Raw genomic sequence first — 21512 nt, forward strand, 5'->3', positions numbered from 1 at the left:
TCAACATGACGTTAATCTCCGGCATTCTCGTAAATACAATTAAACGGAATAAATCAAAGCCCCGATCCAGGTTAACCAACCGACTTCTGAATATTATTCATGAAAGCACTTTCAGAATCAAATACGCACGTATTCAATCGTACGCAGGTACAAAAAGGTACAAATTCATATAAAATTCACATAAAAAATGAAAACAAATAATGCTATGCGATGATGTTAGTCAGTCACATATACTTCTACACATTAGGTGCGATTAAAACAGTTTAGTAAGTGCAGATATTTCATGCATTTATAATAACAACAATACGTTTAATACGATACAGCACAGATTCACTTACAGAGAAATGACATTGATAAGAAATTCACACGGATGATTTCAGAATGTAGTGATATGTAGGCAGTTGCTTTTGGAGGTACTCCACATGATCTTCGATGAACTAGAAAAAAAATAAAATCAAAAAAAGGCTGGCTACAAAAGGAATGGTAACGATGGAGACACACCGGGGGGCTTTGAGGTGTTTCCGCTGTTCTCCTGGTCATATGCTCACCAATAATAATCGTATCCGGCGCGAGTGTTTCGTCAGAATTTATACTGCACATCACTCCGATCACACAGCCGGTACTAATCGTAGTCAAGGGTCCAATGCGGGCTAAAAATAAACTTTTATTTCCACGAAGTCGCGAAAGTCCTTATACAACCCATCTGCGACAAACCTTTGCATAAAATGGAGTTGTTATTTCCCACCGAACCTTCGACAACTACAAGCAAAAGTATTTATCTATTGATTTGAATACACATTATCAACATTGTCAGGTTTTACAATAACCAAAAGCTAAACCAACAAAGTCCGGTCAAGATTTTGAACCCTTCGCCGAAGTTGTATTACAGACAATAGCAATTTGCAATGATAATTGACCAAAAGATCAAACTGACAATGAGCAAAGATCTCGATAACAATATGAAAGATAAGATAAGCAGAGCAATTCCTGATAAACAAATGAAGACACAAATAAGTACATGTTTAGAAAAGCTGGGCTAATACAAAAAGTAAAAACATCCAGGTGTCATCGCATAATTCCCAAACATTAATAATTACAGTTAATAACCGGTAGACTTGTATTTAACTCAACAACATTAACTGCATAAATAAATAATAGTCTTTGCTCATTACCGCTATTAACAGGCGAAAAAAACTAAACAAATTACCATAAAGCATGTAATGATTTTATCCCCGTAAAATGGACATAAGAGTTTTTCTGCAACATTTCTCCGATTTTCCCCTACCTTACTGTCACAAATACGGTTTTGACGCACCTGAATACGCTTCTAACAAATTTCTCGATCCAATATACAGCGTTTTGCGTGTTCCATCTTCGCCAACGGGAAACCTGGGGAAATCCATAAAGTCAACACTGGTCGTCTCCTCCGTTCGACAAGATTTACCTGTTGCGAATGATTGCCTTCTCCTCGATAATATTGCCTTCTCCGATAACGATGGGTCCATTTTCAGCAATGATTTTGCACGAAGGATGCAAAACAGTTCCTTGGCCGATAGTGATTTCGCCTTTCAGCTCGGTCTCTTTTGGCACAATGGCTTTGGGCAGTATGAGAACACCTCTAAGAACAGTTATGATCCACACGTGACACATTACAAATGTGATGCCACGGGTCATAAAAAGACTGTGTCTGGAGGATGCGTGCTCAGTCACTTACATCGGTGCCGTCAGGTTCTTACTTGCGTCTTCTCCCGTTACAGCCCCAGCGCGTCCAGTAGGAGCTCGAGCGGCCATCCTGCAATCGTTTCTGCCGAAAACAATAATTTGCAATCGTACTCTATATGTTATTCCAAACTCGATCCCAAATATACTTGGTACATGGTAGATTTGTCAGGGCAAAAACAAATCACAAATGAAAATCATAACAAATGTGACAAAAAGACTGAAAAAACTACAATATGGTGTAAATGGCTGCTGCCATTCGTGGGCGGTATCCATTTTTTCAAAAAAGCTGGCGCAGTGTCCAACATCGTTCAACAGTCCAGTACTCGTACAGCATCCGTTTGCGTGCGCACTTGTTCTCTGTTCCGAAAAATTTATTGTAAGTAATTTCGCCAAAAGTTTAATTATTTTGAATTAATGTCGTACAGTAGTGATAACTGCTGAACATGTTAATTAAACACCTAAAGTTACGCAATAAATTGAAATTTATTAAATTAGCAAATAGAATCAACTAAATAAAAATAATGTCATTGTAAGAGAGCAGATATACTAACAGTGCAGAAGTATCGTTTGTGGCAATTTTTAACTTAAATTTGTCTGAGCCGCAGCACCGGGATAACATACCGAGGCGGTGAGCAGGCGACGGGTAGTACTGACAATGCTTTACTCAATGTGACTGCTGCCAAATTACGTGCAAATTTTAAATATTCAAAAATCTTTAACTTTGTTTTTTCTTAAGCAAAAATTGTATCCATAGGCTTGAAAAATTTATAATAATATTTACTTTTAGGCAGTATGAATGCAGTTTTTTTTGTTTTCGTGCCAAAGCAGTGTTATGGCGATAAGAAATTAGCATACCCGTCTATGGCAGACCTGGTGCTGGCTTTTCTCTACTTTCTCGTAGAAGACTATGTTAACTGCGGAGAGTCATATCATTACTCTGCAATCAAAATAAATAACTCCATGCATACTGCCTAAAAGTATATATTATTATGTATTTTTCAAGCCTATGGATACAATTTTTGCTTAAGAACAAACAAAGTTAAAGATTTTTGAATATTTAAAATTTGCACGTAATTTGGCAGCAGTCACATTGAGTAAAGCATTGTCAGTACTACCCGTCGCCTGCTCACCGCCTCGGTATGTTATCCCGGTGCTGCGGCTCAGACAAATTTAAGTTAAAAATTGCCACAAACGATACTTCTGCACTGTTAGTATATCTGCTCTCATTGTAAAAACATACGAGTATTACACAAAAATTACATTTAAATGTGTTTGTGGTAATCGGCATTCCCGGAAAGTCGGAAACCATGGCAACGACAAACTTTGATCTTATCGATCGCCAGTCGCCGGCAGTCGGGAATAATTTAAGTGCTTAATTTATCATTTATATCTAATTATTGTACAGTAATGGTACTTTAATTTTTGGAAACTTTTCTGAACTTTCCCAAGCCCGCTTTCAGTTAATTTGTTACACTATTATAGAACACCGTGCAGGTATACAGTCCGTAATTATTGTACGAGCATAGATAATTGTATTTTGTACGTACTTCAGAATTCAGATACATACAGTACTGTTGTAAATAATTTTGCTTACTGACCCAACATTATTTTAGCGATACGATTATAATTATGTACCTAGGAAGTACTACTCTTATGTCTATGTGCATAGCTAGCAAGATTGCAACAAAAAGTTTAACTCGCTCCTATAAGCTTAAGCTTAGTACTGTTTTAGAAAGTTCGAAGCACGACTTATAAGTTTTGACATAATTTAAATTCGTTGGTGTTAAGTCGTTGGTGTTAAATTGTACCACTGCGCAAATTGTTGTTTTCCATGTTTTTTTGTCTACCTATTGGATTCGAAGTCTATAAAGCACCCTGAAGCTACTTTGATTTGGCTTGTTACTGTAATTCGATGAATTTACTGTCTTTACCTTATTTAATTTATGTGATAATCTAATTTATCTTTGAAATATTTGATTTTTGATACATAGTACAACTATTTAGGTATATTATTGAAAATGTTTTCGCGATTGGCACGTGTAGCCACCGCTCAAGTGAACTACGGGAAGCGATACATCCAGCGCGATCGCAGAGTAGTGCTGCCCCTAAACCCACATAATCCAGTATTTTCCGGTACGTACAGCCTGTTTGGCACTAACAGTTTGCTCTTGCTATCACTACTTACCGCATCTGACCTCTTTAACAAGAATTACAATAGTTCAATTCGGATAGCTGTAACCTGAACGTGGTACGCGACAGTATACCTTTTTTATGCAGCTGTAGAAAACAAGCACAATTTTGCATGTTCCAGGTAGCTTTGCGAGGTTGTCAAGTCAGCTCACAGGAACCACAGCACGTGACAATGATCAACCAGACTGTGTTCCCGATCGGGGCGCACCAGCGCGCCCGCCTGCTCGACCGGGGCCGTCTCGTGTTCAGCAAGGGCGACCTCCGCCTGGAATGCCTCCCAAGAAAGGAAAAGGTAATTATTACACGGGCGAGCACAATTTAATACAATACAACAGCAAAAACACTGCCTGACCGTAATTCAAAAGCGCAGATGCTGCACATTCATTGATTTTCCCACGGCATGGTCACCGTGTGAATTAAATGCGGTAACAAAAAGAGCTTGGACTGGCGGTTGCTCTTCGACTTTTGATAATGATTTGTAATATTTTGTGACCTTTCCTTATACAGATCCTTCCCAGAAAGAACCCATTCGTACCAGCACGGAAACTGGCCTGAAAGGAAAGGTGGTAGCCGTCATTGGGGCGGTGGTTGATGTGCACTTCGATGGAGAATTGCCGCCGATTCTCAATGCGCTGGAGGTAGTGGATCGTCAACCACGTCTTGTACTGGAGATCGCGCAGCATATGGGAGAAAATTGTGTTCGCACCATAGCCATGGTCAGCCATTATTCTTTTACATTTTCACTGGTGTATCGAACGAATGTGCCCATATTTGTAATGGGATCCAAACAACGTTAAACTATTGCAGGATGGAACTGAGGTGTGCCAAACTAACGATCGCAACTCGGACAATTTCTTACACTTACCTACTTATATAAGCATAAAATGGCCGTATCACCGTTATCCAGTCTGGTTTATAACAGGGATTGACTCGGGGTCAAGAAGTTGCGGATACTGGCAGTCCTATTAGCATACCAGTCGGACCTGAGTGTTTAGGTCGAATTATGAACGTTATTGGCGAGCCCATAGATGAGCGAGGACCTATCGAAACGGAAAAGTTAGTATGTTGTTTACTTTTTATGAACGAGCGATGTTATAGTAACACGGATCGGCAATGCCACTAAACAAACGGAGTAACTGAATGTGTTACACCAGTAAAACCGTATCCAGTCAAAGTGGTCAATAGTGTGTGTTTCTAGAACGGCGCCAATCCATGCTGAGGCACCGGAGTTTGTCGACATGGCGGTGACTCCCCACATTTTGACCACCGGCATAAAGGTCGTGGATCTGCTGGCGCCGTATGTAAAAGGAGGCAAAATTGGTCTGTTTGGTGGGGCCGGTGTGGGTAAAACGGTATTGATTATGGAACTGATCAACAACGTGGCCAAAGCCCACGGTGGCTATTCGGTGTTTGCCGGCGTTGGAGAGCGCACTCGGGAAGGGAATGACCTTTATCATGAAATGATCGAGGGCGGTGTCATCAGTTTGAAGGATAAGACCTCCAAAGTAAATATTTGAATAAGAAAATTATGTAATTTACTGTAATAGCGCAAATTCGTTCAGTTGATGTGAACTTTTCGTGTGGAAAGATTGCAATTAACAACCTGCATTCGCGTACAGGATATTTGTGTTAATATTAGTAATTTTGCACAGTATCGGGGATTGCATAAGAACTTTTCAAAGCAAATTAGCCCGTTAACGATAAAATTCTTAGAATAAAAATAAAAAAATAAAAGCGACTTTTCTGTCGTAGGTTGCGCTAGTCTATGGACAAATGAATGAACCACCGGGAGCGCGCGCCAGAGTGGCCTTAACAGGACTGACTGTTGCGGAATACTTTCGAGATCAGGAAGGCCAAGATGTTCTTCTCTTTATTGATAACATATTCAGGTTTACTCAGGCTGGCTCCGAAGTAAGTTATTTTTAAAGAATTTGGGTTTGAATTTTCACGATATCGCTTCATATAATTACTAAGCATGGCATGTATGTAATAATTGTACATAAAGTTATCGTGCGATTTTTGGAGAAGCAAGCTTTAGTAAGTAAACACTTTTTGTAAAGGTCGCGATCATCATTCAAAACTTAATAATAAGCTAGATCATGAATTTTGAGGATGTGGACTAACATGGTGACCTTACGGATTACACAATCTACAGTACATTACCAATCTTCCATCCAGGTTTCCGCTTTACTGGGTCGTATTCCGTCGGCAGTTGGATATCAACCTACTTTGGCGACAGATATGGGTGCAATGCAAGAGAGAATCACTACTACGAAAAAAGGCTCCATCACGTCAGTGCAAGTAGGTGCATTTAATTTGCGCGTGTTACACGATATATTTAATTTTTTTGAAATGATAAGGTATTGCGACTTACACGTGCGTTTAGGCTATTTACGTACCGGCGGATGACTTGACGGACCCCGCTCCCGCCACTACCTTTGCGCATCTGGACGCCACCACAGTGCTGTCCCGTGGTATTGCCGAGTTGGGGATTTACCCGGCTGTTGACCCATTAGATTCTACATCACGCATCATGGATCCCAATGTTGTTGGGGAAGAACATTACAATATCGCTAGATCTGTTCAAAAGGTGAATCGCAGCTTGGTTGCTTGTAGTTAAAATTCGTTCAACATACATTAGCTGGAGAGTAAGTCAGACGTGTCTAAACCGTAGCGAACGTATTTAATTTCATTATTTTGTCGCTAAAATTAATGCGGTTTTTAAAACTGGAAATTTAATTAAAATTTACAAGTACATCGATCTGAAATCTGAAATTTACAGATTTTGCAAAGTTACAAATCTTTACAAGATATTATTGCCATCCTGGGGATGGATGAATTGTCTGAAGACGACAAATTAACAGTGGCTCGCGCCCGAAAAATACAGCGCTTCTTTAGTCAGCCGTTCCAAGTGGCAGAAGTCTTCACGGGTCATCCCGGGAAATTTGTTCCTTTGGCGGAAACCATTAAAGGGTTCCAAAAGATCCTGGCCGGCGAACTGGACCATATACCGGAAGTTGCATTTTACATGGTTGGACCGATTGAAGAAGTTTTCCAAAAAGCGGAAAAGTTAGCTGCTGAACAATCTGGTGGTAAAGGTCAACCAGGAAAGGACAAGAAACCGCAGGCTCCAGTAACGGCTCCGTCAGGTGAAGCCGGTAAGGAAAAGAAGGACAGCAGCAAGGGAAACGATAAAAAATCGAAGAAGAAAGATTCCGAAGAAGAAGAATAAATTCAATTAAAACAGTGGTTTTCCATATTTACTCAGAATGATTTGCTGGTAACTCATAGTGCATCCCATTATACCGCATCCACATCCAGCAGTTATACTCGTAAAATTACAGTATATTACATATGTAACTCGATAACAATGCATTGTGGTGAGTTTTCCCCTTCGCGCGGCAGCCATGGAAATAGACGTATGATACAATTATCTATACCTAATTATTTGCTGCTGTTGACTGAGACGGAATATTTGGAAATATCGAAAATGTAATTAAACCTGATCAAATGCGAGGTTCTACACGCACCGTAGTTACAAAATCCTGACCTAAACTGCACATCGCAGCTGGTGGTGACATTAAATTTTTCGTCTTCCGAAACTACTTCGTGTTCTAAGCGCATTTTCGACCAAATCATTGATAAAAAAGTACGAACTACTGGCAACGGGTAAGTACATCTGTATAATGATAAAAAGTGAACTATAGTAAATAAACGGATTATTGTATCGCGTACGCAGCAACAGCAGCCGTTTTTTCTCTCGTTCGTCATTTATTTCTGAGCATACATATAATATGAAAATAATATTAACAAAAACCAAACGAAAAACAGGCCGGTTGTACCGAGGGTGCAACCGGAAACCTCCTCTCCAATACAGACTGGTAAGGGGGGAAGGTGGGAAGATCAAAAACTAACACAAAGCGCTGCGGTATCAAAATGTCCAAAGACTAGTTGAACCTTGGCAACGAAACTAAAGCTAAAAGAGCTGTTAAGGATAAACTCCCGGGACAGCTATCTATACTGTCTCGTTCGGGGCGGCGTTACATCCCGCTTCCCCATGAATGACCAAAGGCTAACACGCTGCCAATAATCGCACAGGTTAACGCAGTAACCTTTTGGCCATTTTTTGTGATTATTCTCACAATCAGTATAGCAGGGCATTGTAGGTACAAACGACGTCCAGAGTACACATTAATACAAGAAAATAATGCCGACGTACAAAAAACCATAAAATACCCAGAAAGTACAGACGTTTGTAAAAAAATAAGCAGAGTACACTGATAGAGTAGCGAACTCAAAGCTGCAGTTCACTGAGGTAATACTGTCAAACATATACACATACAGAGATAATACAAACTTGGAGCTACAGAAAACTAACTGCCTTGAAAAATTCACAAAGATCAAATTTGCCATGAACTTTCCAGAATCCTCTGGATATCGGGGGCATCTCGCATTGCTTTGGTCAATCCTTGTGGAATGTACTTTTGAAGAAATGTCCTCATTGCAACTGTAAATACCACTCATATGCATCTGACTTGTGAACAGCACCACATTTTCCAGAGAAATTTAAAACTCGGAGTGAGTTTGATAATAAACAACTCACTTCCCGATTGTTTTGAGCATTTCTTCAGAAATTTCATTTCTTCATCCCCAAGTGGAGTGCCGGCTATCATCTTATCCGAATGGCCAGATTTCCCCGAATTCGAAGGAATATCTAACGAACCGGAAATAATACGCAACCGGCATAAGACACCGTAGCATACTTCTAATAAAATTTGGAAATGCATCAGTGAGACGCGAACAAAACGAAATCTACCGGTACATGTACACAAAGAAAAAGGCAAAAATACGTTTTTGCCAGACCGAAAGTTACGAGTCCGGACAAGAACATTGGCGCACACTTTTGTGATTAATAAAATTATGACAGGTTCCAGACCGACAAAAACATAACTATTCATAAATATTGCCGTAAATAATAAATCAATAAATATTGTCGTAAATTGTGAACTGAGAGCTGATGTATGAATTTTTACGTACAAAATTCGAGCGGCGATTCGCTTCGTATTCGTTGATCGTGAACGGTTTTTTCAAATTTTTCGACATTTTTCCCTCCGGTTTCACAACACTGGTTCGATATTTTCTCCGTGATCCCACTGTTGAAATAGAGGATTTTCAAAGAATCTCCATCCGCACTGAAGGGATGTGGACAGCATGGCTTGTGACCGGAACGAACTGTAGGGAACAAAAACAAAAGAAAGTAATATTGTAATCATGCAATTACTTACGAATTTAAGGACGGCATCCATCTTGTACGTACACGGTACACGCTCTTCATAATAATAATTTTTATAGTTAAGTAATTACCATGTTCATAACGGTAATTAAACTTAATACTTATGTACGTACTTAATTAAGGTACAGTTGGAACAAAGTAAGTACTGTAATCAGTAGTAGTACAACTAACAAGTAAGTATTTTTTATACTTCGCAGATGTAGGTCATATAACCTAAAACACCGAACGAAAAGAGACCTTTATAATTCTAAAAGCAGCAGGTCATTTTGTAGCTCCTATTTATTTACTAACAAACTTATTTCATAATAATAACCAATCTTTTCGTAATTAACACAACGCAAAACACGCCGGCACGTCAATTAAGCTTAAGCATACAGAACCGCTGACAATAAGTTTACGGAACGACTACACTGTTATGTAACACAGTTCAACATTAATTTTGATTTGTCAGTTTTTAAGGATTTTATAAAAGACTTTTTGAATTTTGCCAGAAGCTTATACACAGCTAATCCGCTAATGCTTATTGCATAGCTATAGGCATTTTACCAAACTTTCGCCCTTGCAGAAAAAGTACACTGTGGAAATATTTTACTGCTTTAATTTGCGGAGACAAACGCAGGCAGTCAATTATGCTCACCTGAAATTTTTCGCCTGTTCAATTGCGCATGGGATGGGGGTTTCTTTGTTTGCGCTTTCCGTTTCCCACGGCATCCGAAGGTTTTGGGATAACGATACTTTTCTGTCATAGTGTGGCTACATAGTATAACACATTTTACAAACGGAACATGGCATTTCTTAAAACTACCCTAGAATGTCTCTGAAATAAAATTCTTCAATTAAAATATTTAGCTTGCTAACAAAATTATAGCGCATGACGGCATCACCGATAAAGCACCAGAGGATCAAAAACAGACGTATGGCATAAGATGGGAACGCATAGGTGATTTTACATGAAGTATGGCAAAACAAGCGGGATATACATTCAGCACTGAAAACTTCAAAGGCAACACAATCACAAAGGAATAGAAATCCAACAGATTATTATTGTAAAACCACCAACAGTCCAACAGATTAGGACCACAGTTGCAATAGCATACCATAGATTTGTTGAGCATCTGCATACGCAGTCGGTAGTCGCGACTCGTGTGTACTGAACATCCGTCACCAGTCATGCCATGGCGACATGCAGCCACAAACGGCGTCGGTGCCGGGAAGGAATGCAACGTTCACGAGACCAAAATCCGTGTCAGTTTACGCATCATGGTATGGCACGGAAACGTTTTTCGCAGCCGACAAGTAAGTATACAACGCTCAGCCTTTTCATCATGTTTTATGCGCAATGTAATCAAGTTGCCGGCAGAAAATAATTACAGCATGAAATTTATGACTAACGCAAAACACCCCAAAAAAGTCGGAACTGGTTGACATTCGCTTGCTACGGTAAACATAAATGTTGAGAAAGTTTCATCCAATACACGTGTCAGTTTTACGACTTAGCTAACAATCACCACAACGCAGTAACAAAGTAATTACAATTTACGTGTACAAGTACAAAAACTGCATGCAGGAATAAAAAGTCGTTCTGTTTAAAGAACGTATTCATTAAACGGTGTTTTTTTTGGAAGCGATCATGGCAAGATTAACTACCAAGTTCAGTAAGTTGTGAGGGTGTGACAAATCAGATTTCAGGATCACGGTGAACAACATTTCAGGCAGATTGCTTAATTTTGATACTTACGGGCTATCATCATTCTATAAAATAATTTAAGAGTACTTGAAGTTATCTTGATCAGTTAGATGGTAGCGGTAAGTTGTGACTGAAATTTATCGCATCCAAACACTATTTATTTGGCAACTTGGATTAGCGCATGGCTGTAGACGCCATGCAACAAATCATTCACGAAAGTGGAATTTTTCAAAATGAATACTGTGCAATTGATTCAGCAGCGAAAATACCACCAGAATGGAGTACAAACAGTACAACAACAGCAACACTACAGCAATTTGTATATTTGATTTCCGTCTTTAATTTCCCATCCAACAACACAAAGCAAGCAGGATTCACATCCACTACAATCAAAAGAAGGCCTGCACAATATCGTACATAAAACGTCGAGCCACATTTTCCAAAACAAAAGAAATGCATCACAATGGGATTCATCACAGGCATCAGATTTAAAACAATAAAAACGCTATTTCATAGTCAGTGGTAAGCAACAGCATAAACTAACCATAGTCTAAAACCCATAACACAACAAAAACGTATAAACCACAAGTAAGTAGTAGACTGTATAATACAAATCATAAAACGTATAACTATAAACCACATATCAAAAACTAAAACTCCAATTATCAACGTAGGCTGCAGCTATTGATCGTCCATCAGAAACTCATCTCCAAATGCGGATGAAACACTTTACGATTCGTAATAGATCCGATGGATATTACTGCGGTCATCTGACCTTTCACTTGCCGGTAAAGTCGACAACCAGCGAGGTGGGCACACTGCAGGCTGGCGATTTTTCAGCGGGATTACCGACATACGGCGCGGTATCTGCATCAGTCTGTCCAAAAATAATCGGTCATACAAAATATGTCAGTATTTCTAAACCTCGGTGATTATGTTTCAAATCCAGAAAAACAAGCTTTTACACAAATGTGTATACTTACAACAAAGTCGAGGATCGCAGAGAACCCTGAAAATTCTTGAGTTTTTCCACCATTTCGGTGCTGGGATTTCCATTTGAAAGCTTCATGTCAGCGGCAAAGCAGAGCAATGCATTGACCACTTTGCGGATGCTTTTCACCTAGCATTACACAAAAACTGTCGTCGGCAAAATTCAATCCGCATAGTTTACCTAAAAATGTCTGTTAGACCAATAAGGCTAACGGAATTTCGAAGCAGCAGAAGGGCGCTATGAAAACCAATTTAAAGTACATGGGAAAACAAATTTCACGACAACGCAAAATTTTTGGGACACACCATGGGTGCAACTTACAAGATCCATATCAGGTCTTTTCAGGACGGCATCACCAAAGAATATGAAGTCATGGGCCGCAAATATTGGGTTCGCTGGTTGATTTGTATTACGACAAATCGAGCCGAGACCGCAGTAAAATCCCAAAATGTTCCGCGTATCCGGATCATCTCTGCAAATAAGTTATCAAACACACAAGACCAAAATTATTATTCAGTCGGATATAATAAATAATCAAAACATTATTTTGCTAAGATAATGATGGTTAATCAACCACAAACATTCAAAACAACCGACCTCATTTCCACCACAGGTGCATTCAACGCCATCAACAATGCCGATATGCCGGGAACGTGCGGCATTAAAGTGGTATCAGCGCATACGACCATGTTCTTCCGCTTCGATACAACAGTTTCAGTGGATACCAAAACGTAATCAACCGGATCTGGGTAAACACTCCGCAGAAGGACGGTATTGACACTTTCTCGATGAGGCTCCACAAAACTACATGGACACGAATGTACACAATCACAAATCCTCCGACCAGCAAAGATTTGCAGTAGCCAGTAGTATACAATAACGTACCGTGGAATTTTGTACAACCATCGATACGAACCACGCCCAATATCGTAACTGTTAACTGGGTTTCCAAATGTCATCTGCAAATCATAATGTCACACTTAAAAACTTTTAATTACAAACAAGCAGAGACTCTAACTTTACCGGCATTTCTTCCGAGTATTGTGGTTTGACTTTGACCGCTGCGATTGCATGGGATTCTACATCCGGCCACGCGAACTGCCACATGAAATTCCCGTTTATTAGTTCAAGTTATTAGTGCTGCAGAAACACTAACTACCTCCACTAGATCGTGCTCGAAGACCAGCAATCCTTCATCAAACATCCGTGCCAAAAGGCTACATCGTCCAGTTAAAGAGTTTTCCGTTAACGCGCAGATCCCATTCAGCATTACCGTATCCTTAGCCGAATACCACACCTAGAACAGCGATATTTGTGAGATTGTCGTTGTCTATCAAGATGTCCTTCTGCAAAATATATAAAAAATTTAGAATTAATAACTCCATAACTCGAGCAGTCCACCGCCCCGTTGCAAACTGTTATTACATAACAGTTGATCATTATGATATTCGTTTTCCCGCTTATTGACACAAATATATTAGTAAATTTACGGCGCTGGAAGAAGGGACACATAAGCGCCGAAAACATATGCACTGCGGAGAATGACATCACACTAGATAAGTTGAGCAAAACGCCGATACTCAGAAAATCCAGGTATACTCAGAAAATCCAGGTAAATACTTATTTATCCATACCCCGAATTCCAGCTGGGAAGTTTCACTCTGTAGCCGGTCATACACGCTGATATTGGACAGTGGTCGCACCGAAAAGCTTTCAGACAATCGACATTTAACAGCCAATTGAGGTGTCTGCCAGAAGCATTTCGTAGCATTCGACTTTAAAACAAGGAATGTCCGATTCCATGGCAGTCGTGCCATTCTTCCGTAATCGACCAAGTAAACCTATAACGAAATACTGACCGTACTTGAAATGGAAATTCCAAACTGTAGAATGCTCTTTTCCGTAATGTGCACGCTGTCTGTTACCTCAATCATATCCTTGTCGATTCGCACCACCTTTGCACGAGCAAGATCTTCCGATGGATGACCCATATACGAAATCACGTAGCTACCCAGCAGTGCCTGATCCTTATCCGAAGGCAACTGCAACAAAAAACCCCTAGAATCTCCAAGTACAATGATTTCGTAATTTTGGTGCTCCATGGCGCATACACATTTCCGAACCAGGTCCGAACCGAGAAGAGCTTGCAAATCTTGGTTGAGCTGGTTCACTGGATCGGGACCACTTGGGTACAATCGAGCGAAGAATACATTGTCGTCCACTTTCTGGGTATAAATAAATCGAAATAGTTTGTTATGGGACGCTCGTCACAAACTATCCAACATACCGCAGTGACGGTGGCATTCAGTTTCAAATCATCAGTCCAAGACGATAACACGGGGCAGGGAGGAAGTTCAGGATACCATAACGTATAATCAACGGAAAGCCTAAACAGACTCGTCCATCAGGCGTTCGGCATCATTCGCAATCAGACAACGACCGCCAACTGTCAACAAACGTACCACTTGTTTGATCCTTTAATGGCTTTTGCTAACTCTGGGTTTATCACCGCGAAGTTATTCACTGATGAATCTTTCACCGTGGGAATTTTGTGGACAGTATCCCAGTTCCGACGCTTCTGCCTGAAACCCAGTTAACATTACCGGTTTGGCCTCCGCTGAGTTACTGACCAATTGACGCTGTTCTTACTTTTTAGTTGACCGCAGCAGATGTTCCACAAGGAGAGCACCTTGTCCAGTCACATCCTCAACTCCTCGTTCAAGGCAGACGACGGCTCTGTAATTGAAAGATGGTAGATCTTTTGCAACAGCCTTTTCCAAACTTTCACTAATCTGCTTCGCACTCAAAATCGCAACACTACTGCGCCAGCTATACCTGTTTTTGAAATACTTGATGCTGAATAATACGTTCGTATACAGAATTGACTTGAGATACTGTCGCAGCAAACTTTCGTAGAAAAGGGACGCTAGTGTATCCGCTCGAGCAGGCACAGCGATTTCCACACAATGCAAGGGATCAAAACCACCAAATCTTTCCCGTTGTTTTTCTGAGGCCGCAGCAATAGAATCCATTGTGGTTGTATCATCAATATGAGGCGAACTGATCATGTAATCAGGATAAAAAGCACCCGCAATTACCACCTTGAAGAGAAAATTAAAACGCGTACAATAGCTGGAGTCAGTTATTCGCGATCCCACAAATAGCCTTAGACCTGATCAAAATAAGAATTAAAATAACTCGGACTGTCTTCATCTCACCTTTATCAGAATTTCCCATTCAACATCGGGTCTAAACTCCGTTCGGAAATATTCATCGTTAATCATATAGAGGCCCAAGCGACTTAAGCGTCGTCGAATTTCAGACACGATATACAATATCTGAAAAATCGTACAAAAAACTTTCAGATGTAAAAAATCAATTTTCAGCTACTACTGTTTTAAGTACCGCAATAACAATAGTACGATACTCGACGTACTCGTACCTCTTGCAGACGGCTTCGGGATAGTCGATTTTGCATACACCAGATTCGTTCCCTGTCACTGCTGTCGCCCTCTCCAAACTGACCAGATACAGAAAGCCAAATCCACTCCTGTGTGCAGAAAAACTTTATCACAGTGCAAAATATAGTACTGCGTAAAAAGGTGCTACTGTATACACTTTGTAGATGAAAAGAAGTTTTTAATCTGGTAGATTTCATGCAACGGCCACACCAGGAAAATGTGGGCAGCTAACCCTGAAAATCCGAAATGACGACAAACAATCGCTTCGAAATCCGCGGTCGTTCTTCTTTTTAGATATCCATCCCTCTGTGTCGTCCATCCAGGTGGTTTGGAAAATGCTTTGGACACTGATTACACAAGCTAGACGTGGAACAGCGCCAGAAAAAACATTGACCAATCACAATAATTTACGAATTTCGAAGGCAACCATTTACCAAGCACTATGCCGTCATCCAGCAGTCCATAGCAAAATGCAAGAAACACAAGTCGAACCAAGGGAATCGACAGCGGGATAGTAGCGCATAAATGCCCAAGGAATGTTAAATCGCCATCGCTCTCTTTCAGTTGACCTTTGTGGTATAGGTTCAGCGCTCCTTTCTGCGTAAAAATGCACAAAAAATTTGGATAGACTATGTACAGTGCTTAACTGTGCAAAGATTCATCACAAGATAAAATTATTCTCAAACAATTTTAGCCAGAAACATACTTCTTTCAAAATCTGCACAGCACGTCGCACATCTACTGAAGTCGGCGGCGACAACATCATCCCCATCAGTTCCTCCGGGTCCATATCCAGCTGATCCAAATTTAGCATTTTACTGCGAAGGATGGACGTGGTCACGGGAATATTCTAGAGAGAAAATCATTAAGGAACATCGCCACTTCAGTATTTTCATGAAAATAGTTACAAGGATTTCCGGTTTTGGATGATCAGCTAACTGATTGTAGAAATTTTGGAAAACAAGCCGATATACTGTACCATTACGTGTCCGACCGGCTCTTCCTGCAAAGCACAGAGCTAAAATACTAAAATAAAGGTCACACTGCCTGATTTACTAAAATAAAGGTCACACTGCCGCTGCATAACTGCAACATCTTCTCTTAGCTTGGCTGCACGAAAACTAAGTAATCAAACAAAAGCTATTTTATATTAAACTATGTAAGAGGAGAATCCTCTTTACACACAGCAGCCGCCCATCCGCCGCCTACCTGGTTGGCTCAAGCTCAAGCACAAATATCTTGATCTTCGCCAACAGCGGCGATGGCACAGTGGCTGTGCTACGTGGATCTCACTCGGTAGCCAGCGGTTCGATTCCGCTCCATCACCATTTTTCGGAATTTCCTCAACAGACAGGATCTTCATCTGACCGCCCTCCCTCGCTGAGATCACCACGGACAGCCGACTTATGGCTGCCTTTGTTATAACTAGTACTGCCTGCCGCCTCAGAAAAATTTTCGTTTTCTACTTTGACACTTTTCGAATTTGACTTTACCTTTGCGCTGACCGCAATTGCTTTTGGTGGCCCACTGAGATTGCAGAAAGGACAATTTGGTCTCCTCGTCAGTGGTCATGTTCTTGGTCAGGCAAAAATCGTATACTGTAAAAGCAAAACCACCATGCACTGAGCGTGAGATGCAACCCAACAACCGGAAAAAGACTGAAACAGGCAGCATACCTGTATCCACTTCCGGTACCGTAATTGAACTTTCCGCAATATTAGACGCTAAAACTATTCGTCGAACGTTTCTCTTAACCGGCTGAAATACCGCACTCTGGATATGATGAGGAATTAGTGAATGTAATGGGCAGATTTCCCACTGAGGAGCACCGCGACTGCAATTCATATTTCAAAAAATAAAATTTCCCGTTCAAGCAAAACTTTTGCACTATCAATTATGGCGCAGCAGTCAGCCAAATGCTCACAGGCGATTCGGGAAGTCCATGTGAATTTTATCCATTAACTTCTCGATGTCTTCCAGACCTAATAAAAAAGAAAAACGGTTTTAAACTGTATCCTTTCAAGAGTAAACCCACTAGCCAAGTGGCAAAACTCCCAATTTTTTTGCAGTAATATTATTATTTTTGACTATCATGGACAGTTGTGAATGATTATTTTGACTATCATTATTGTTTAAACAAACAACAAAATCGTATCACAAAGTTTAAAGACAGCCCAAGCGAATCCCAATCCAGCAGGTTAGCAGCCCCCAATCTCAATGAAGCCGCCAATCTCAGTGATCCAACTGTACAGCGCATTTGCATGTCATCGAGTAAATTTGCATATCGGAATCTTACCAGGCAGAAATACTAATGTCGTAGTTCCTTTTGCATTCCCACTAAACCAAAGCCAAAGCACGTAAAGCAAAAACACATTTATTTACAACAAAACAGTAGAACGCTTACCCCCCAAAATTGCGATTGTACATCTCGTCAATGTGACTCAAAACGAGGTTCATGATCTCATTCTTCGCGAACGGCTTCTCGTGGTCGAAATATGAGCCTTCCTAAAAATGCAGATTGTAAACAAGGCATTACACAACAACAGAGAAAACACAAAAAAACAGACGTGCATCAAGTATACAAGTATTCATAACTCCAATTCCAATCCTTACCATGCTACAGCCAACTTCTGCACACATGTCTTCCAGATAAACTTCTTTTACCGGATAGAGCGGCGCATCGACAATCTTGATTAAGGGTGGACACACACACAAGGTTTCGTTTTTGAAATAGTTAAGAATGGCGGAAGAATTCATGGTGGCTGACATAATGATGACCTGAAAACCCGATGTTTGATAAACTATTAGACGAACAAATAATAAGGGGATATTACAGAGAACAACAGCAAATCTTGCCCAACTGACCTTTGGAAACCATTCACCGGAAATATGTGCCAACTTCACCAATAACATCGTAAAATCGATATCTTCTGATCGTTCGTGTACCTAGAACAATAACAACTTGACCGTATGACAATTTCATTTTTACTGGAAATCAAAATTGAAAGAAACATAAAATACAAAAAAATTTAACGAAATTAATATTACGCTACACAGATCAGCAGCAGGTGCGCACCTCATCGAGAATTAGATGTGTATATTTTTCAAGCGGACGCGACTGATTTAAGCTTTCGTGCATCATTTTTTGCAAAAGAACCCCAGTTGTGCAGTACAAAATTCGCGTCCTTGACGACATCATACTTCTGGCCATTCCGATCTGAAATTAAAAAGTAAACACAGTTATGTCATTATTATTATTGGTAAAGCAAACAAAAACACCGTCAAGACACTGCTACCGGCACACAAAACACCTACTAAAATTTCAGTTCAAGTGGTTACAACCTTGAATTCATAATTTAGTATACTTCGCTTTGCCCATTATTTCAATCACTTCCCTTGTACGGACCAATATATTAATCACCCGAAACTTAACTTTTGACGTGCAGGCCCTTTTAAAAAAAATAATTTTTTAGATTCTCATAAACAGATATTACAATTCCTAAGAACATTTATTAAGAAAAACAGAACGTCAGAAACAGCCGTAGAGACCTATCAACTTCTTCAGCCGTAGAGAAGGCGCTCTTATCTAAATTCCAAATCCCGTTGGGATTATCCAGCCATCCTTCCATGTGCAGTTCACTCAGGAGCGTAACCCAGCCCTCACAGTTTTCTGCCGTCCATTCGCGGGCCTTCTTCCTATTCACTCCGTGTGAAACGCGGTAGCGAAGCGTGGGATGTCTCTTAAGAAAACCCTTTAACCAGTTCCTGCTAAACGTTGGCTCCAGTCCTTTTTGCTCCGCGTTCTTTATCACCAACCTTCGTAAAAACGTCTTGTTCATGGGGACTCCAACATCTGCACACTTCAGTAAAAATTCCGCCAGATACGTTCCTTCTGCATCGTTAAACTTCCTTTTCCAAGATCCCACAGCTTCGCGTTGCGTCCCACGCACCTTATCACGCAGTGTAGAGAAGGGAATTTTATGCAACTTCGATGCAGCACGCAGAGAAAAGACTCCATCCTGAACTTGTTTGACAGCGAGATTAATACGGCCTTGCTTGTCCATAAATCGAAATTAATATGTAGTACAACAAAGCAGATAATATAAAAACTTGCACGCAGAGAAGGAGTAAAATACTAAATTATGCATGAAAGCTCGGCGGTTTTTGATAATTATTAATAAAATTCGTTATGCGGATTTCAACACAATATTGCATATCGTTCGACTCAGTCAGTGCGAAGACTGCATTACAGTCAGCTGTAAATGTTCATGTAGCCGCCCGCCCCAAAAGGCTGTCAGTTCGGTAAAGTGATTAATATATTGATCCCTAAAGCGGTACTGATTAAAATAATGGGCAAAGCGAAGTATCCAGAACGTACAGTAACCCACAACTGCTTAATAATAATTATTGTAGTACACGTCAACAACAGTCTAGCTGCAAAACAACTCTCCAGAAAGGAAATTAGGTAATCATTCGACGCTACTGAAAAAAAAAGAGCCCCATATCGGCCATATGAATCTGCCAGCATAACTAACAGTTTAAATTGATATTTGAATAGTTTAATACTGAAGATAACTCAAATAAGAACGACGTACCTGAAAGCCCACTTCACTTCCCTGCCGGCAGTCAAGTTCCTGGCAGACATAATTGCACAGACTCATCGCAGCAATACGCCGCGGCATGGCCACGACGATGTTGGGCTTCTCGCCTTGTTTGGCGTCAGTGTCCAGAAGAAGCGGAATCAAGGCCGACTTGCCTGAACCGGTCGGTCCGCTGATCAGCGTTACGGGATTCAAGCACACATTATCCAGTATCTGCAAACAGTAAAGATATACAAACTTATTGAATCGTGCATTTACTAATCTATTCTGGACAGATTTTATTAGCCCAAGCCAGTCACGTTACATGTTTGTAACAAAAACAGGATAAATTACAACAGAAAAATTCTGGACATGAATGTAAAAAAATAAAATAATATCAAAATCACAAATTCACAAAAACTGCAAATTTTGACCCATACTTTACTGAATAACGCAAACGAAAATTAGGCACTGCGTTACCTGTCGTCGGTGACGCCAAACGGGGAAAACTTTAAAACTATCCGGGATCCGCAGTCTCCGTGGCGGTTTTGGTTGCGCTGCACGATTCACTGGCCGCACGGTTTCGTCCACCATTTCCGGCTCCGCCTTTATCGTTTGGCCATCTGGAAAACCTTGATTTCCGTCATCGTTCTGGATCGGCACATTTTCTTGAACGATTTCAACTTCACGGCCACTTATTTCCTGATCAACCAGCGTCTCCGTCACTGTAATTTCGGATTCGCAGTACTCCAATTCTTCCTCAACTTCGGCTACACATTCGCCATCCAGCTCGCTAGGACTGCTACTAGGGAGCTCGTCGGGTGTATATTCATTAACTGGAGCACGGTACGGGTCAGCGGATGACGATGTTGGCAAACCATAACCTTCCAGCAGTTCGTTGTTGCCACCAGGATGTTCTCCGGGTGTATCTTTGGTAAATGGAACAATGTACGGGTCAGCTGACAATGCCGATGGCAAAGTGACTTCCAGTAGTTCTTTCTTGCCACCAGGAAGTTCCTCGGATGTATGTTCGGTTAATGGAGCAGTGTATGGATCAGCTGGTGATGATGATGGCAAGATGATTTCCAGCAGATCGTCGTTGCTACCAGGAAGCTCTCGCGGCATAGATTCGCTTTCGGTGCATGGGAAACCGTTCGGAGAAGATGCGGATACAGGCAAAATATCATACAAGAACTCTTCGTCCACCTCACACACTGACGACATTTTCCGGGGCTAAAATAAACGTTGTTCTCTCTATATTACTACCATCCGTTCCAGCATATTATCATCCCGCAGTTCATTCAAACATCAAATTCACAATCTTCTTCGTGTCAGTCGATTTCACAATCTTCTTCGTGTCAGTCAATAAACAAAAAGTAAGCCTAGAAACACAACAATAATCTTCGAAATTTTTATTGGGGATGCTGACCCTGAACTCTTTATTTGTGATAAAAATCCCAGTCGGCTGAGAGTGTGAAACAGCTGCTGCTGATTATGAGCAGGAAAAACCTTTGAGTGGCGATTGGTCAGTTCAGCAGCCTCAACGAAGGCCCGTTGCCCTCCGGCACCTGACAAAAGTCGCACTTAT

General features: G+C 40.7%; 3 protein-coding genes across 6 annotated transcripts; 1 reads left to right on the plus strand and 2 right to left on the minus strand.

Annotated features, from left to right (window-relative positions):
- Positions 1-76: 76 nt before the first annotated feature.
- On the minus strand, positions 77-2212 carry LOC129582026 (dynactin subunit 6-like). Of its 2 annotated transcripts, none has more exons than XM_055473397.1 (6): positions 1715-2212; positions 1445-1618; positions 1316-1389; positions 715-759; positions 549-650; positions 77-437 (listed from the first exon to the last, which is right to left on the minus strand). In XM_055473397.1, the coding sequence occupies exons 1-6, from the start codon at positions 1789-1791 to the stop codon at positions 331-333; spliced, it is 579 nt and encodes a 192-aa protein (XP_055329372.1). In that variant the 5' UTR covers positions 1792-2212; the 3' UTR covers positions 77-330. The 2 variants fall into 2 exon arrangements, with proteins under 2 accessions (XP_055329372.1, XP_055329371.1); XM_055473396.1 differs by having other exon boundaries at positions 502-650; positions 1715-2160.
- Positions 2213-3082: 870 nt separating this feature from the next.
- Positions 3083-7479, plus strand: LOC129582011 (ATP synthase subunit beta, mitochondrial-like). 2 transcript variants are annotated; one of them, XM_055473378.1, is made up of 11 exons: positions 3083-3216; positions 3727-3855; positions 4034-4204; positions 4420-4628; positions 4720-4731; positions 4835-4968; positions 5111-5417; positions 5665-5823; positions 6091-6213; positions 6299-6502; positions 6695-7479. In XM_055473378.1, the coding sequence occupies exons 2-11, from the start codon at positions 3741-3743 to the stop codon at positions 7142-7144; spliced, it is 1884 nt and encodes a 627-aa protein (XP_055329353.1). In that variant the 5' UTR covers positions 3083-3216; positions 3727-3740; the 3' UTR covers positions 7145-7479. The 2 variants fall into 2 exon arrangements, with proteins under 2 accessions (XP_055329353.1, XP_055329352.1); XM_055473377.1 differs by lacking the exon at positions 3083-3216 and adding an exon at positions 3256-3626 and having other exon boundaries at positions 6695-7478.
- Positions 7480-7697: 218 nt separating this feature from the next.
- LOC129582002 (ATP-dependent RNA helicase TDRD9-like) lies at positions 7698-21406 on the minus strand. 2 transcript variants are annotated; one of them, XM_055473361.1, is made up of 34 exons: positions 20405-21406; positions 19940-20158; positions 18421-18561; positions 18210-18290; positions 17958-18122; positions 17749-17849; positions 17641-17681; positions 17269-17326; positions 17021-17178; positions 16838-16942; positions 16253-16347; positions 16051-16194; positions 15779-15941; positions 15577-15704; positions 15326-15433; positions 15102-15221; positions 14719-14984; positions 14533-14619; positions 14346-14465; positions 14171-14270; positions 13995-14108; positions 13809-13925; positions 13518-13724; positions 13043-13180; positions 12907-12981; positions 12769-12842; positions 12481-12687; positions 12205-12355; positions 11876-12012; positions 10303-11769; positions 9843-9958; positions 8950-9144; positions 8516-8626; positions 7698-8419 (listed from the first exon to the last, which is right to left on the minus strand). In XM_055473361.1, the coding sequence occupies exons 1-30, from the start codon at positions 21146-21148 to the stop codon at positions 11622-11624; spliced, it is 4512 nt and encodes a 1503-aa protein (XP_055329336.1). In that variant the 5' UTR covers positions 21149-21406; the 3' UTR covers positions 7698-8419; positions 8516-8626; positions 8950-9144; positions 9843-9958; positions 10303-11621. The 2 variants fall into 2 exon arrangements, with proteins under 2 accessions (XP_055329336.1, XP_055329335.1); XM_055473360.1 differs by having other exon boundaries at positions 9843-11769.
- Positions 21407-21512: the final 106 nt, after the last annotated feature.

Source organism: Paramacrobiotus metropolitanus, unplaced genomic scaffold, assembly GCF_019649055.1.
Source record: "Paramacrobiotus metropolitanus isolate TYO unplaced genomic scaffold, Prichtersi_v1.0 Parri_scaffold0000006, whole genome shotgun sequence".
In the NCBI taxonomy this organism is placed as follows: domain Eukaryota; kingdom Metazoa; phylum Tardigrada; class Eutardigrada; order Parachela; family Macrobiotidae; genus Paramacrobiotus; species Paramacrobiotus metropolitanus.

Coding starts and splice junctions, on each gene's coding strand:
- LOC129582026 (XM_055473396.1), bottom strand. CDS start 1,791: ATGGCCGCTCGAGCTCCTACTGGACGCGCTGGGGCTGTAACGGGAGAA. Junction 760..1,315: donor TTTGTTAGAAGCGTATTCAG/GTGCGTCAAAAC, acceptor TTTTGCTTGTAG/TTGTCGAAGGTTCGGTGGGA. Junction 438..501: donor AAACACCTCAAAGCCCCCCG/GTGTGTCTCCAT, acceptor TTTTTTTTCTAG/TTCATCGAAGATCATGTGGA.
- LOC129582011 (XM_055473378.1), top strand. CDS start 3,741: ATGTTTTCGCGATTGGCACGTGTAGCCACCGCTCAAGTGAACTACGGG. Junction 3,856..4,033: donor ACATAATCCAGTATTTTCCG/GTACGTACAGCC, acceptor TGCATGTTCCAG/GTAGCTTTGCGAGGTTGTCA. Junction 6,503..6,694: donor TCGCTAGATCTGTTCAAAAG/GTGAATCGCAGC, acceptor TGAAATTTACAG/ATTTTGCAAAGTTACAAATC.
- LOC129582002 (XM_055473361.1), bottom strand. CDS start 21,148: ATGTCGTCAGTGTGTGAGGTGGACGAAGAGTTCTTGTATGATATTTTG. Junction 14,985..15,101: donor AATGGGAAATTCTGATAAAG/GTGAGATGAAGA, acceptor TTTCTCTTCAAG/GTGGTAATTGCGGGTGCTTT. Junction 13,181..13,517: donor CTTCCCAGCTGGAATTCGGG/GTATGGATAAAT, acceptor TCGCTGTTCTAG/GTGTGGTATTCGGCTAAGGA.